Source organism: Sesamum indicum, linkage group LG2 (genome assembly GCF_000512975.1).
Source record: "Sesamum indicum cultivar Zhongzhi No. 13 linkage group LG2, S_indicum_v1.0, whole genome shotgun sequence".
Taxonomy (NCBI): Eukaryota; Viridiplantae; Streptophyta; class Magnoliopsida; order Lamiales; family Pedaliaceae; genus Sesamum; species Sesamum indicum.
The window spans coordinates 3,120,544-3,137,907 of record NC_026146.1 but is presented as its reverse complement, the minus strand read 5'-3'; the positions used below and the strand labels follow the sequence as shown (position 1 = coordinate 3,137,907).

General features: G+C 29.5%; 1 protein-coding gene across 1 annotated transcript; it reads left to right on the top strand.

The window, feature by feature from the left end:
- Nucleotides 6,445-7,366, top strand: LOC105178416 (RING-H2 finger protein ATL80). Its single transcript, XM_011101880.2, has one exon. The coding sequence runs from the start codon at nt 6,638-6,640 to the stop codon at nt 7,193-7,195; it is 558 nt and encodes a 185-aa protein (XP_011100182.1). The 5' UTR covers nt 6,445-6,637; the 3' UTR covers nt 7,196-7,366.

Here is a 17,364-nt window from a genome sequence, read left to right as displayed (position 1 = left end):
GTACAACTTTTAGTCTTTTATTTTTCTTCTTGCTCATCAAACTTAATAATTTTTCTTAAGTTATTGCCAACAAATTTTCTCGTTATACTCCGTCTTGCAGCATTTTTGCATCTCTTCTTACGGTAGGATTTTGCCATAAACTTTATTCATTAAATAATAGTAATTTGTGAAGAACTTTTATCATTTTATAAGACATAATTTGTTAATTATTAGCGTGTTATTGAAAAATTTTAAAATTATCAATTGTAAACTACTTAAAGTGCAAGAATGCTGCCACGAAGTAAATATATATATAAATGATCTAGACTTAGACAATTTTTCCTTTTACGATTAAAATTCTTAAATTTTTTTTTTTTTTTTTGCCAAAATAAGAGTTATCGCACCCAATAAATGTATACAATTACAATTCAGACATAAATTGCTACCATGAGCACAACGATTTTTCCCTATAGTGATGTCAAGCCAAATTAAAGGGTATTGTTAGAAGCACGCAAATTCTTGGACAATCCATCCAAAAGCTGGTACCAAAATTTTTTAACAAGCTGTCTGTTCGTATACTAATTAATAATTTTGGCATGATTTAGCAAGAAAAGAATTTGTAGTGAGTCGATCAAAATATTATGAATTTTATTTTTACATAAAATTTTTAATGGATTTTGGGATGGAACGTCGCCATTTTTATTATGATATTTTAATTTCGACTAGAAACGATCTAGCTCCATGAATATAAGAAAAGAAAAGAAAGTATGTTAATATGCGAGAAATCACTTTCCATTTCATTAACTTTAAGAGGATTAGGTTCGAGATATTAAGTTCTTCTTGTTGAGTTTATTTTCTAGGGAAGGAAAATTAATGGTAATTCACCTAATTAGTATGTGAAGATATTCATTATTTCAGATACGTTTTGGTCAACAACTGTAAATTTTTATTTAGTATAGAGTTCGACTTCATTACTGATTTTTAACCTATATGACATGATGGGTGATGCTAAATTAGTAAGAGCGCTAATATATACCCTCCATGTAAGAAATATCAATGTCCTAAAAAGTGTATATACTACTCAGGAAATGACCGTATATGTAAACTAATTAATGGAAAAACAACATACTTAATAAAAGAATTAAGACAATAATAAGATTAGCACCAACGATATGAATTGGGTAATAATAACAACTACTCTGTCGCAAAATATTTTTCGCAATTTTATTCTGAGAATTCATAAGTGAAAGTTATAACTACTAATAATTCTGTTAGTGAAAAAAACGACACTCGTTATTATATTTATATTAGTACTATACACGTGTTACTAATTATCAATAGTAAATCAGCAATGAGATTGGAAATGTGAAAAATCATCAAATTTGGAAAATATTGAGATGCTAGAATAGCTTACAACATGATTAGAAATCAATAAAAATCAAAATAAAAGTTGTATTATCTTTTAAGTTTGCAAACGTAGCATCCTAATTTATATTATGGTATTATTAGTACAAAGTTAAAGTAATGACTTTCTTGCACCATCTTATTAAGTAATTAACATTAATTTTCCTTTTTATTCGAATATTGGGTCAAAAGATTATATTACCATCAACTTATTTATTTGTGAGCAAAATTCTTAATCTTTTCTATTTCTTCTTTCTCCTCAAACGTCGTAATTTTTCCTCAAGTTATTACCAATAAATTCTCTCAATAAATTCCATCTTTCAATATTTTTTATATATACGTATCTTCTTGCTTACGATCATAAATAATGTAGCTCTCGATAAACTTTACATATTCATAAAACAATAGTAACTAATCAAGAACCTTTAGTATTTTAAAATATGATCTATCAATTATTAATTGATACTAAAAATATATATCTTAATTAGAACATAATAAAAATAAAAGTTCCACTTTTACTGAAGTCGCTAAATCGAAGTTGGAGTGCGAGAATGCCACCCAAAAATGAAGAACTATATAATCTAAACTTAGATAAAATTCTTTGTCACTAACAATTAAATTCTTATATACAATCAAGTTGTTGTCATGAATTGATAACATATTAGATTACAAGTTGCATAAAGCCACTCATGAACGTGATATATATTACTTTTTTTTATAGTGACGAGTCAAATTAAAGGAGTCGTATATTCAAGTCACATTCATAAATCTTCACAAGAATACCTATCCTCGCACTTTTATGTATCCATTTGCAAGTTATCCTTAAATTCAGCCGCCGGTTCGATATCGATGTGTCTAAAGACACATTTGATTTCTACAATTCATATGCACATGAAAAAGTTATAGAAACATTAATAATTAAATAGAAACAAAAGGAATCCCGATTTTGCTGAGATTTACATTAATTTGTGATAAAAAATATTTTTCCATAGTGAGATCCAATATTCCATACACTTAACCTTATTTTGGACATGACGGATAATAAATGGTACAGGAAACTCTCTTTTTTGGGTAGAAAATGATGGAACATAAGTGGTATGATGGTATAAATAGTAAAATAATTGCAGAAAAATATGAAGTATGTTGGCAACTTATTTCACAAACGTGAGTTTTACAAAAGTTGTCACAAAAAGTAGTAATTAATACCTTTTGCTTTTTATCTACTAAAATTATATGAGAAGCATATTTTTGTGTGACCACTAATCATGGGATTCATGTCCAACTATGGGTGAAAAAAAATGTAATTATTCTTGACCATGGAACTTGGAGTTAAAATTCTTCGGTTGCTTTTTTTTTTTTTTTATATTATTATTACAAGCAGTTGTGGCACGTGGGTTCCCGCATGTATAATTTTTTAATTGTAAATTAAGATAAATATAAAAGTTCTTCTAATTCTAAATGAAACAGAGTAATTGTATTTTTAATTTGAGAATTTCACATAATTATTTAAATTATAAATTCTTTAATTCTGACTCATTTATTGCAACTAATGTATCGTGACTTGATATCAAAGAAATATCTCAAAATTTCACCTATAAATTTGTATATAAAAATATCACATAACCATTGAAATATAAAATTAATAAATTATATGTATTATGAAAAAGATTCATAACTGTTAACATAACCAAAGACTAATCATAAATAGATATTTAATTATGTGCGCAAAATCCGTGTATATATTAAGAATATATTTTATAAAATTAATAAGATTATTATTATATGGCATCGGGTGAAATGACAAAAAAAAAAAAAAGGAAAGATAATAATATATATGCATGTATCATCTAGATAAATATGTGAATCAAAATACATAAATTTAAGTATTTTCAAAACACAAACATGAGCGTAGATATAAAATTTCCACAACTTTTACGTTCTGCCTGCATTGAAAAAAATTATGTAAATAACTACAAGAATTTAGGTAAATAACTAGAAAAATTAGAAAACAGAGTAAAATTATTGATAATTAGGAATGAATTTATTAGTAACACAAAAAGTTCGATGCAAAATTAAAGACGAATTAATTAGCAAGAAAATATTTTTCTTGCTAAAACCGTTGCTAACATAAATTAGCAACAAATTTCACTGCGTTGCAATGAGTAAATATTATTTCTAACATTATTTCTCATAATGTATTCTTGTTGGGCACTGACGAATGTATTATGAGCTGATAATAAATTTTTTTGGATAAAAAATGTAAAACTAAGGTTTTTGAGTATGTTTATAAATAATTTATCTTAAAAAGTTATGGTGGAGAATTATGGGCGACATGTAATTATTCTATGGGAGAATATTTCTAGAAAAGAGAAAAAGATGTTATTTCAGAAAACGAGATACTAGTAGTAGCAGATATTTTATGAAAAAATAAAATAAAATAAATTTTAAAAATGGGAATTTAATCACTAGTTTATACAGTATGGAGTTCTAGACGAGAGTTGTAACATTAAAAGTTTTTACGTATTAATCCTTAGATTATTGTAATAAAAAGAATAATATTTCATCATGTAATGATTACTTTAACTAAGGTGATAACTATGGAAACATTAAAGTATACAAATTATGCTTTTCTTGGGAGTTCGGACATCTAAAAAATAGTTCAGAATCAATACATTTGGAATGTAGGGAATATTTAAATTGGCACACGGAAAATAAAGTGATACCCTACGATTTCTGAAAATACAAATTAATAAAGTATTTATAACTATCTTGATTTGTTATAGTTAACAAGAATAATTATATTTACATTCAATGATTTATAATCTATTTATATAAATTATTTTTATCTTTTGAATAATTATATATACACCCATCAGAAACGCCAATAATCATTTACATAAATTATCATTGTCTTATGAAAATTTTCACATAAACCCCTGAAAAACATCAATATTGCACAAACTGTCCCTTCATTTTGACTGTTAAGAACGATTTTTATTATTACGCAAAATATAAGGATGATTTATGTAAATAGACCCTAGATCAGAAAACATAAAATATAATTATTCATGATAAATATGTTTGGTATCTTGCGTCTAAAATTTGAAACGTGGAGAATATTATTAGTACGTAAAAAGAATCCCATCTATAGTGTTTTTTGCTTTTTTTTTGGAGAGTAAAAGTTAATATATGTGTTGCTTTATAAAGAGAAATGTTTTTCCATCCTATAACCAAAATAATTACTTTAATAGTTAAGGTGCAGTAAAAGTTAAGTTTGGTAAAAGTTGATTATCGGAGAAGTTTGCTTTCAATTAAATTTCAAAGTACTGTAACAATGAAGTCTTGTTTGAGTGGTACGGTGGAGGTTTTACGACCAAGAGGTTATCGATTTAAGTTTTACTGAGAGACATGACAAAAAATATTTACAATGGATTTTAGTTATGATAAATATTTTAGTCATCTTTGCAAAAATCACGGTCAACAACTATTGCTTGGCCGTAATCAATGACTATTTGCGATGGCTATTTATTTTTAACCATGACAATTAATCATAGTTAAATGTTATGTTTCTTGTAACGTTAAGACCTTGTAAGACTACATTTAGATTGATAGATTTAAAATTATGGATATTCTAAATTTAAAGAATTTTAAATACTACAACTTTAAATTTGAATAATGTTTGTTGAATATATAGTGATAGATTTCAATCCGTCTAATATGAAGTCATTTGAATTTTTTTTTCAAATTCTTGCCGTAAATTCAAACCAATCAATTCAAATATAGCATAAAAGAATTGATTTTCTTTATTTTCTCGAGCAAATATATAATATAGCACGTCAGCAATAAATTCATAGAATTCTATGATCAAGCTATTATACATAAAACTATTACGATGTTTTTTTTTTTTTTTGGCATGCAAATTCCAGATATCCTATATTTAATTATCACTATAGAAATTTGATCAACATAAGAACTATTATTTGAATAATGTGAATAATATTTTTGAGATATTTTATTACAAATATTTTCATAAATCATTCAACTTTTGTTTTTAACTATTTCTCCAACTTCATCTTAAATGTATCACTTTCTTAAAATAAGTTAATTTTAATTTGTACAAATATTTGATTAAGTTGAAATCATTCTTAAAAAGTTTGTTAATTAATAACAGAATCACTATAAAAAAAATTACTATTGCATGTAATTTTAACGATTATGAACTAAAAGTCGTGGCAAAAAATTATTACTAACCATAATTGGATAAAAACGTGCAAAAACTTAACTTATCCGCTTTGAAAAATAATTTTTGCCCAAATGTTTTTTGACGATAATAAATATTTTAGCCACATCACTAAAATTCATAATCAACAACCACTGTGTGGTTATGATTAATGATTATTTATTACGGCTGTTTATTTATAACTATGACATAGTCATGGTCGAATATATAAAAAAATAAATAAATTTATACACAACTTTAAACAAAATTAGGGGGCAATTATGAAAAAAATTAACATTTATGTATAATTTTAAATTTTACAAAATTTGCCCCCTCCCAGATCCACCTGATTACCGTTTCTAGCTAGGTTGTAAATGATTCGAGTCGAGTCGTATACATTATTGTTTAAATTTGTTTGAATTAATATTAAACTTGAAAAATTGCATTGCAATTTGGTGTGATTATTGCTGTAATTGAGCTCAAACAAGTTTTAATTAGATGAGATGTGAGTCGAATTTGAATAATTTGATATTTTTACGCATATTTTATTCATTTTGCACTGTTTCAAATGGAGCTTATAAGCTGATAGAACAAACATTTTTGTTCAAATTTAATTTGTTAAGTGTGAGAAACTAAATTGAGATGAATTTGAATGTTGTATAAATAGTAGGATTTTGTTTTGCAGCACTATTCCTACAAATATTAACAAGAATGATTTAAAATATTTCCTTAAAATTGCAGAAAAGTCCCTGAAATTAGTCATATTGACCATCAATGGCAATTTCAAATGTCAGTTAAACAGTTAAAATATTTTAATAACTAACTAAAAGTTTTTCTCTTCCCTTTGTAAGAACACACACACACACACACACACACTAAAACATACGTTTCCTCTTCCAAACCTCAAAGCTTACCAAGATTTACACACACCACACCACACCACACCACACTCACACTCTCTCCTCTCTCTCTCTCTCTCTCTGTCTCTCTTTGTCTCTCATACACACACACACACAGAAAAAATTCTCTCTCTAAATGACTTTCCGTCCACGCCACCTCGGCGGTGTGAACTCACCACCGCCGACGCCGTCGGTCGAAACTCTGGACTCCGACTTCGTCGTAATCCTTGCCGCTCTTATCTGCGCGCTCATCTGCGTACTTGGCCTGGTTGCAGTGGCTCGCTGCTCCTGGATCCGCCGCTTCACCGGCAGGAACTCAACGCCTACTGAGTCGGGGGCGCCTCCGAGGTCGGCGGCAAACAAAGGCTTGAAGAAGAAGGTTTTGAAGTCGCTGCCGAAGCAGACCTATGGAGAAGACAAGGAGCAGGCTGGGAAGCTCTCCGACTGCGCCATTTGCCTGGCGGAGTTCACCGACGGGGAGGAAATCCGCGTGCTGCCGCAGTGCGGACATGGATTTCACGTTGCTTGCATTGACACGTGGCTAGGATCTCATTCGTCGTGTCCGTCTTGCCGCCAGATTCTGGTGGTGGCTCGGTGTCAGAAGTGCGGCAGTTTGCCAGCAGGCACCGCTTCCGCCGCCGGCAGAGCTCAGCCTGAGCTAAGTGACAACCATGTGAATAGGTTTCTGCCTTAATTTAATTACTGCGTAGCTTAGATCAGAGCAAGGATTTCTGAAATGGGAAGATTGCAGCTACAAATTACAAGGGTTTTTCCTCTTTCCGATTTCCCTAATTTAATTTTGCAATGTGTGGTATGGGCGTACACTGGTAATTCCAAAATTCAGATTAACATTTGGTAACTCAAATTAATGAATCAAAAAAAACAAAAAAACAGAAATTCTGCTGGATTTCGATTAATTTTGGATTAATTCTTCATCTGAATCTTGAATTACAAGAAAGAAAATGCTTTCTTTTTTTTAAAAAAAAAAAAAAACCCCCTTTTTTGATTTTTTAACACGATTTTTGTTTTTAGCGTAAAATCGTCCTCTCCTACTCAAATGATACAATTTCTTGATTTGTTTATTCTTTTAAATTCTGAACGGAGTTCAAGGTATCCAAGAACCATAAACAAAAACGTGACGGGAATATTTACACGACTTTAATATATTTTTTTTTTTGTTTTTTTCGATAGCTACACGACTATGATTGTTGGAGTTATAAATAAATGTATACTTATTCTATTATTTCCTTAAGAGTTCAATTACATTTAAAAGATAAAATTACAATCTTGTCACCGGCCTAATGTGTAGCTGTTAATAATACTATATTTTAAGTATAAATTACATCGGCTATAATTATAAATACTTATTTATTATTTAAAAAATTAAGTATTTTATATAATTTGATTAAAAAAATTATGTATCATTCTGATGGAAGTTTGGATATTGCAATCTTGTCCTTAGTATTTTTAAATTTTCCTTCAAAATAAAACAATTATTAAAAAAGAATGAGGTGGATGGAAAATTTTAAGAAATTATCCACTTAGTTCATAATTTCTTTTTAAATTTTTTTTAAAAAAATAAGTAAAATTATAATTCGTAGTCTAAAAGCACATTTTGGTCAGTTCATGATCCTTACGGAGACTAACAGGTGGAGCTAATTGTTAGACTACTATTCAAATGAAGGAATATTATAATTTTTTTAAACTACAAAAGGGTATTTGTAATTATACCAAATATTCAAAGAGCTCGTTGTAATTTATCCGTATTTCAAATTTTGATCTTGATAATGTTGTCGGAGCAATTCTGGCCACCAAAATAAAAAAACTAATCACTTATTTCGCCCAAAAAAACAAAATACTAATGAAATTTTGTTATATTCTCTTTTGTTTTTTTTTTAAAATTATTTTTCACTAAAAATCATAAAAAAACTTATGTAAAAAGAAAAAGAAATGCCAATACTATGCTGGTATTTTTCTTATAAGGTGATTTATGATGAAAATGGTGCCTCGTTATATGAGGTATTAATTGCTCTGGCTTCAGAAAGAGGAGTCAATATTACGCTCATAAGCGGCTCAAACCCCTTATTTTCAAACCATATGGTATGTGAGCCTCTGTTATTAGCGCTCCAAACGAGAGCTTAGGATAAACAGACGTCTTAATTTCTAGAAACGACGCCAAAAAGACACCTTACTAAAAAAAAGAAATTCTTGAAATTAATAAACTGCTCAAGTTTCTCATGAGCAAGACAGAGCCTCCCTCATCATTTTTTCTTAACAATTTTTTAAAAATTTAGCCACCTTTGTTGAATTTATTTATTTTAAATTTTGGGATATGAATGGATGATATAAGTGGGAATAGGAGTGGTGTAAATATTCCAACCAATTTTGGACCTGAATTTTGACAAACTTATTATTGAGATTCCCCAATTTATTTAGGCAAACTTGTATCTGTAATCATGTGAGCTCTTAGGTGTACTCAACTTTTAATTATTACTTACCCCCCAAAACTTTATAGCTTTCTCTTAAATTAGTTGGATAAGGATTCATCCTCTAAAACTCCGTATTATTAATTCTGACCCGATTTATAGCAACTTTATAATTTTATTCTAAAAACACACTTTACTAAGAAGGAAAGAACTTGAGAAACTTAAATGATTATCAAACTCCTCATTTATAACCGATGTGGGACGCATAAATACGTCAAACTAAAAATGAATACCCTTACCAACAATGAAATGGGTTTTTATTGGTCTGGTCGGATTTTATTTAATTTTAATTAGATTTGAAATCCGTCATAATTCGATTTTGTTATAATTGGACTCGGATTTGGAATCCAACCGTCACACAAAATCAAAAAATATGGCCTGTAAAACCCGATTAAATTTTATTTATCTTTCAATTAACAAATATACTTTTAAAAAATAATATTACTGCTTGTAAAATATTTAATAAAATATTATTATATATTAAGAGGAGTTGTGTAGATTTGGTTGGGCAGAGGGGACCCATTAATCACGGAGATAAACCTCTCCTCTTAAATGTTCCTTTCAATCTCACCAATTTCTCTATCCACTAATTAATTAATTAATTGCCTTACCTATTTTCATTTTCAATATTTTTATTACAACTATTTTTTTTATTATAATAAAGATTTCATTATCCAATGTTTTCATCTTACATTATTATTAAATTATTAATCAACATACACTATAGTCAAACAAATATTTAATATCATTTCGTGGCCAAATTAAATCCACACACACACATATATATATTGGCAGTTTATTAAATTGTTCGTAGCGAGCATGAAATATTTATACGATTAAATGAAAAGTTTGTATTATATTAAATTACAGTCGGGTCAAACATGACCTAATGTGACGATAACAAATGTGCTCTCTTACTATTAAAAGAAATAAAATAAAAAAGTGCTCTCTTCTTTTTATAGAGAATATTTATACTGGTGGACCTTATTTATGAAATAAGAAAAAATTATTTATTTTTTTAAATACAGTTTACTTAAATATTTTCCCTTTGAATAAAATAAAATTTGAATAATTATTTAACTATTAGAATAAAGGACATATATATTTACGTGAATACAATTATGGTTCAAAGAAATTTTAACTAAGTTTTTCATATACTAAAATTTAAGGTTTTTTACTTTATTTTATTAATACATGCTTTTCATTTCATTAAAAACATTTGAAATTATGTCAGTATCAATAAACGAAGGAATACATAAATCAATAAACTCATCATATTAAAAGGGACAAATATTCATTATAATATATTTATATTAGGGAAAAGCATTATTTTAGTCCGCTAAGTATGTCTAATTTTAATTTTAGTCCGATAACTATGTCCATTTTTATTTAGGTCCAGTAACTTACGAAATTGCTTACTTTTAGTCTTCTGGCAGATTTTCGGACAATTTTACCCCTATGAGTGTATATGGACTAAAACTGCATTTCAAAAGTTGCGTAGGGGTAAAATTGTCCGAGAATCTGCCAGAGGACTAAAAGTAACCAATTTCGTAAGTTACTGAACCTAAACAAAAATGGACATAGTTATCGGATTAAAATTAAAATTAGATATAATTAGCGGACTAAAATAATACTTTTCCCTTTATATTAAGTGAGATAAAAATATATCTACACGTCCGATAATAATAAAACTCATGACATCAAACTTGTTCACGAAACCTCGTCATCAATAACCTTGTACCCAAACAACTACCAGCTTTTTTCCTAAAGTGATAAGCTTGACTTGTTAGGATTATTGATTAACATAACCCCAACATAATGTTTCCTACTATACTTTATTTTATTACATTTATGTATGCACATTATTTTTAATGATTTTTGGTGGGGACAGTGTAGCAAAACAGTTAGGGAGGCTATTTATTAAGAGCCACAATGCACAACCCAATAAATAAATTGCACCATGTAGGTTTAATTATTCAATATTTATAAGTTTGGGTGAACATTATTAATGAGTTTTATGACACCTACATAACTTTTATAGTCAAAATAAAGTTATAACAATTCATTGAAAATAGGGGATTTATAATAATTACGCTCATTGAGTCAATAGCAACTTATAAATTGCAATGATGTTGTAAATTGAAATGTCGACGTCGTCATGTATGATGTAATATTTTACAGCTAAGTTGGATTACTACCCATATATTTAGCGTGGGACTTTACAGAAATACAAATATGATAATCACATTATGCGACGTGTTGGCATAATCGTCAAGATGTAAAAATTCAAAATCTCATTTTAGAAGTACCCCAACACATGATATAAATGAAAACGAGTACGTCCCATATGCAAAAGCTTACAATTGTTTGGTTGTATTTAAGAACAAGTAATCTATGTTGAGTTCAATATGTTATTAGAATTTAATCTACGGAAGATTCTTTGAAAGATTAAAACTCATATTTTCTCCTTAAAAAGTATTGAATTTGAGTTGTAATATTCATTAATAATAAGTCTTATGTATCTGAAATATACATTATTGGACTCTGGAGCAGCATGACCCTATGTATATTACACTCAGCCAACTCTCACATTTTTTTTTTTGCGCAATCGATCATTTATCTAAGTGAACATTTTGATAATCTTATTATTTATTGTAATTTAACTGCACAACTGTTTTACGTAAACTTGGCTCTCTGTTTGTAAATATTAACACAAATAGTTTACAAGAACGCTCGTTGTTTGTAATTCTTGACCTAAACAGTTTGTCGGGACGCTTAGCGATCAGGAAAGGAAAAGAATATGTTGTGCAAGAGTAGGACAGGGGGGTGGGGGTGTCATGTTCATGCAAGAAGCATGTTCCACCTTTTATGCTTCAGTTAAACCAGGTAAGATATGTGAGGAAAGGAGGTTTCTGCCTAAAATTGGGAGCATAATTTGTGTGAAAAGAGGTGTGATGGTGTGGGGTTTGGTAGTTAAGTTTGTAAGCAGTTGTTGAGGCAATGCTCAGCTTTTCCTTGTCTGTTTGTTACTTGTGTAAAGGAGACATACATGCTTTCCTTGTATCTTGCTACAACTTGTTCAAACTTTTGTGTGTTTAGGATTAGTTCTAGCATTGGCGAAGTTGATGTCTCGTGACTAGAGACTGTGTGTTTGAGTTTCATTTATAATGTGTGTATTTGTCTGTTTTAATAGTAGTTGTTGGTATATTGTAATAGTAGTTATTGGTTAATTATACATAATTGGTTGTTAGTGATTGAATTTATGATATCGTTGTAACCGATTCTTCAAGAAGGGAAAAAATGATTAATTCCAAGATATTGTTACAGATGCTACGGAATTGTCAAAAGTGCCCCTTTCACGACAGGACAGTCTCAACTAATTAAAGGTATATTACAATGAGCCCCGTTGAGATTGTCATAATTACGATTGCCTCCTTATTTTTGAAAAATTATCAATACCCCTCATGTTTGATGAAACTATATATGCAATCCTTAAATGGATGTTTGTAATTATCAACTTTGACCTTATTGTATTTTTTTCTTTTTAAAAACTAAACTAAATGGATGGAAAAATTTTAGAAAATTGTTCACTTACTCCATAGAAGAAAAAAATTAGAAAAAAAATATGTAAAATTATAATACACAGTCCACAATGATATTTTAGTCATTTCATCACAAAAAATTAATAAATACTTAACAAAGACTAACATATTGAACTAGTGGTCGAACGAGATTCAAGTCACAGGATAATGATAATTTCACAAATAATGAAGATTTATTTATAATTATATGAAATATAAAGTAAGGTTGTCATAATTACCCTTAACTTAATTGTCATTAATATTCATTGATGTGGGTATTTTTGTTAACTCTATTACGTAGAGTTGTGCCTTATAATATACGGACACTTCAAAAAATTATTCGATATAGTGTTGGATATGTATTTTCGTATTGGACACGTCACACATCGAATATTTGTTCGACGCGGCACCTGCGTGTCCGAAAATATAAAACAAAAAAAAGAACACAGTGTCAGACACACCACAGACATGCCTGTTGGCGTGTTCGACACGTTTTAGAGACGTGTCCGAAATGTTTTGGACACGCTTTTTTTTTTTTGGTATAGTTTAAAAAAAAAAAGTGTTGTCTTTATAAAAAAGAGTTTTGGGCTTAATAAAAAAAATTAATTCACCCATTCAAACTAAATGTTTTAGAATGAAATTACTAAAAACTCAAGAGATGGTCAAGATGACTTAACTAATTTGAACTATTAGAAATTTTTCATTGCATAAGTTTTAAAATAAAATATAATGTATATTTTTGAATCCATATTTAGTTAAAAATTTGGACGTAAGTCATGCTTATTTTATGTTTAATCTTCATATTTTGCATATTTTATATTTTAGTTTTATGAGAAATCGATAATATATAAAATAAAAATATATTATATATAGTTGTGTCAGTGCCGTGTGATGTCCTAATTTTTTATATTTTGCGTCGTCATATTTGCATTGTATCATGTCCTTGTTCGTGTCTATACATAATAGGTTATGCGTAAAACAATTGGTAGAGCGTCCATGACGATAGTTGCTTGTACAAATATCTAAATTTTTATTAATTTTTGTTTTATAAACGAGAGGATTTATGCTCAATGTAAACAATCGTGTTACATATACATCGAATTACACAAATAATTTAATTGTTATATATCATTTTTCAATAAATTACTCATGACAGTTGAAATATTAGATAGTTTATGTACTGTTGTCAACGTTTTTAAAGAGTGTATGTATAGTTTTTTAAAAGATAAGAGTGATACATGTAAATTATGTTGATGTTTCTACATAGATAAGATCCAGTTCAAGCCCAATTATTTTGAATATAACATGTGTAAGACCCAATGAGTATTGTATGGATAAAATCTGAATAAGACATGTAAATAACAACTATAAGTATTTATTGAATTTGAATAAGATACATTCACCCATTTACAGGCCTAAAAATTTGGATCATGCCCATCTGAGCTCAACATGAGGTCCGTCAATATACATACATATGTTTTGTAGGCAAAATTGTACAAAAATTTCCTGTATTTTAAAAACTCAGTAAAAAGTTCCCCTCTAATTCGAAAATAAGCAAAACACTCCACTTGTGTTTTAAAAACTCAGCTTAATAATTCTCTCTATTAAATATGACTAACAACGTTAATTTTTTGATAGAATAACCATTATGCCTTATATATTACATATGATTCTTTTTTTAATGATCGTTGGATCCTTATTAATTTGATGAGAGCCGTCAAATTTAATTAATTAATTTTAACCATTAGTTCTTAAATTTATAAAAATAAAATCAGAAGTTTACATTTATTAAGTTAAATATATATTATAAATTAATATTTTAAAAAATAAATTAAATACAACTAACTCTCCCACCGCACCCGACTGCCCTCTCCACAACCCCCTCCCACGCCGTCCCTCCCACCTCCCGCGGCCCTTCCTTTGCCATCCTCCCCACCCCCACCGTCCTTCCCTCGCTCCCCACCTCCACCCCGAAATAATGGGGCAACGCGATGTTGCCCCCCCTAATCTAGGCAACTCGCGATCGCCCAGATCTATGTTGGGCAACCGTGAGTCTCCAGGTCGACGGCAACGTCGCCCAATGTAGATTTGGGAGACGTCGCCGTCGAACGGAACCGATGGAAGAGGGCAAGGACAGCTACCGTGGTCTCCCTCAATTTGGGAGACGGCGGCACTGATTTTTTATTTTTTAAATTTTTTTTTAGTTTTTAAATTTTTAAATTTTTTAAATAAAAAAATAACGTATAATTTTTAAACGTAATGAATTTAAATATAATTTATTTAATATTTTTAGTTATATAATATTTAAAATAGTTAATAATGTATAATTTTTTATAACTAATTAATATCCATATTTGTTAAGATATTTTAAATATATATTGTGATTTTAATTTAGTTTTTAAATTTAAATTATTAAACATTAAAAAATTTTATATAATTTGTTCGTTTTTTAAATAAACATATTTAAAAGAAATTTTTTAATTTTTTAAAGAGATGAAAATAAAAAATAAAATACTCAAAATAAGCTAAAGTTAAGTTAAAAACGCCCAAAAATTATTATATGGTATAACAGGGGCATTTGAGTCATAAAAGCAATAAAAAATCATGTAAGGACGTCAAAATAGTCCCCAAATCGCACCACTCGTGCGTGCAGTGCACTCAATGTCAATCACTAATGGCAGGGGTTAACAAAACACGAGGGAATTTTTTTGCCTATTTACATTTCAAAGGGATTTTTTCTAACTAATTTAGTGAAACAGGGGGGTAAAAAGGAATTTAGCCTATTTTGTAATACAAACTGATATTTTACGGTAATTTTAAATATGTAGATGCTAAAAACTTGATCTTGACATATGCCATTGGGCTGATTCTCAAGGCCCATATAAATTGAAACTAGGCCCCTCCAAAAGACCCATATATGGTAAAGGGAGAAGGCCCATATACCGAAGATATATGGATTGGGCTTCTAGCCCATATAATCAAAGGGATCTAATATTGGGCTGCAGCAGAAAAGGTCCATATACCTAATGGTAGTTTGGTTAAAAAAGATTTATTGTATCTAAAATAACTTTGTAAGTCAATTGTGGACAATGAAATCTTTTTTAACAAACTACCATTAGGTATATGGACCTAAGTAATCTTTTTAATAATAAATTAGAACTAGGCATAAAAGAATAATCAAATCTGTAAAAAGGATAATTTAATAGTTCTAATACCTCTAACTAGAGAAAATTGCATTTTCGGCACCATAGTATAAGTGTCATTGCAAGTTAGGCACCATAGTTTTCAAAATAGCATTTTTTTTATACTATACTTTATAGAGATTTGCAGTTTTGGTACCTTATTTTCATTTTTGCCTCTAAAACTTTCCAAAAGTATCAACTTAGTTCCTAAATTCGTTTTTTTTTTCCTAGCAAAACTATTCCCATACTATTCAATCCAGTAGGTCCAACATGCTTACGAAATAAAATTAAGCCTGTATAAATTTATATATTTTTTATTGCCTTTCCTTCGGGTATTTTAAGTTCTCGATTTTACGGACTTCCTATAACCGTACTATCATAGCAGATGGTTCCCAGGCCCTTGCCTCCTTCAACAACAACACAATCATACTTCATTTTCTACCTTGAGGTGTAGAGATACTACAAAATAGAGACTTAATAAAATTTTGGGTGGATCGTTTGAGTAAAAGCCTTTTCTTTATTGAAGAAATATAGGTAGTATTACTATTTCGTTCCTTTATTGGAGGAGACAACTATTTAGCCTCTGATTAAGATGACTATATTCATTGGGGAAACCCCCAACAAATAGGAAAATTTAAAACTATAAAGGTTTTGACAACTTAAAATTTATACTTCGAAGAGCAGGAGAAATTTTCGATGATCCCCATCTACTTTATTGCTTCTTTATTTATAGGTGTCTGCGGGCTTTGAACCCGTAATCCATATTTATTTTTTGATAACGTCACTGCGTTCGTCATCAACTTGTCTCTTTTGGATGACATTACTGCATTCATCATTGCCTTATCCTTTCTAGTTGTTGGTCATAATGGCTTATCAGCCACGTAATTGCTAGCTGTCTCTTCTCTTTTTTGACTGTTGGCCTTTGTTTTCTTCTGCCAATAGTCTTAACTTTTGATTTTTACATTACGTCACTTTGTAAAAATCTTTCCATTTACACTTGTCCTGTTTTAGTTCGGATTTTTCTGAGGTGACCCAAATTTTGTTCCCGAACAGGGGCTTTTCTTGTTTCTAGCAACAAGGACATATGTGGTTTTGCCATTGCCTAACATGCAGTATGTTGTATGTCTTCACCTCGTAGTTTCAATCACTGGTAGCTTATTTTCTAAGATCAACATCCTTTTCTTTTCAAATAAGCTTTTCGCAAACTCGGTACTTTTTTTTGTCCATGGAGTTTAACAGGAATGATCCATTCACTTTGTTTGAGAAAATTTTTAATGGATACTTGACTTTGTCCATTTCAGTGAGACAAACCCATAATCCCTAATCTCTTTCAGCAGAGACATCATTTTCACTAATAGCTGATACCAGAGGAGCTTCTCCTGAGGCAACTTTGATTTTTTTTTTTTTAAAACTACCATGTCTGGCTTCTGTAGTTTCATGAAATAAAATGTTGGATGAGACCTTTTTCCAACAATTTCTGGAGTTGCAAATACGAACTTTATCTCCAAAATATCTCCTCTTTTTAAGCGGGGGTTATTTTTCCAAGCAACATGAACTGCCCCACGAATCTACTCCAAAAGCTTTGAGATTTTCGAAAAACTTGGAGATATAGTA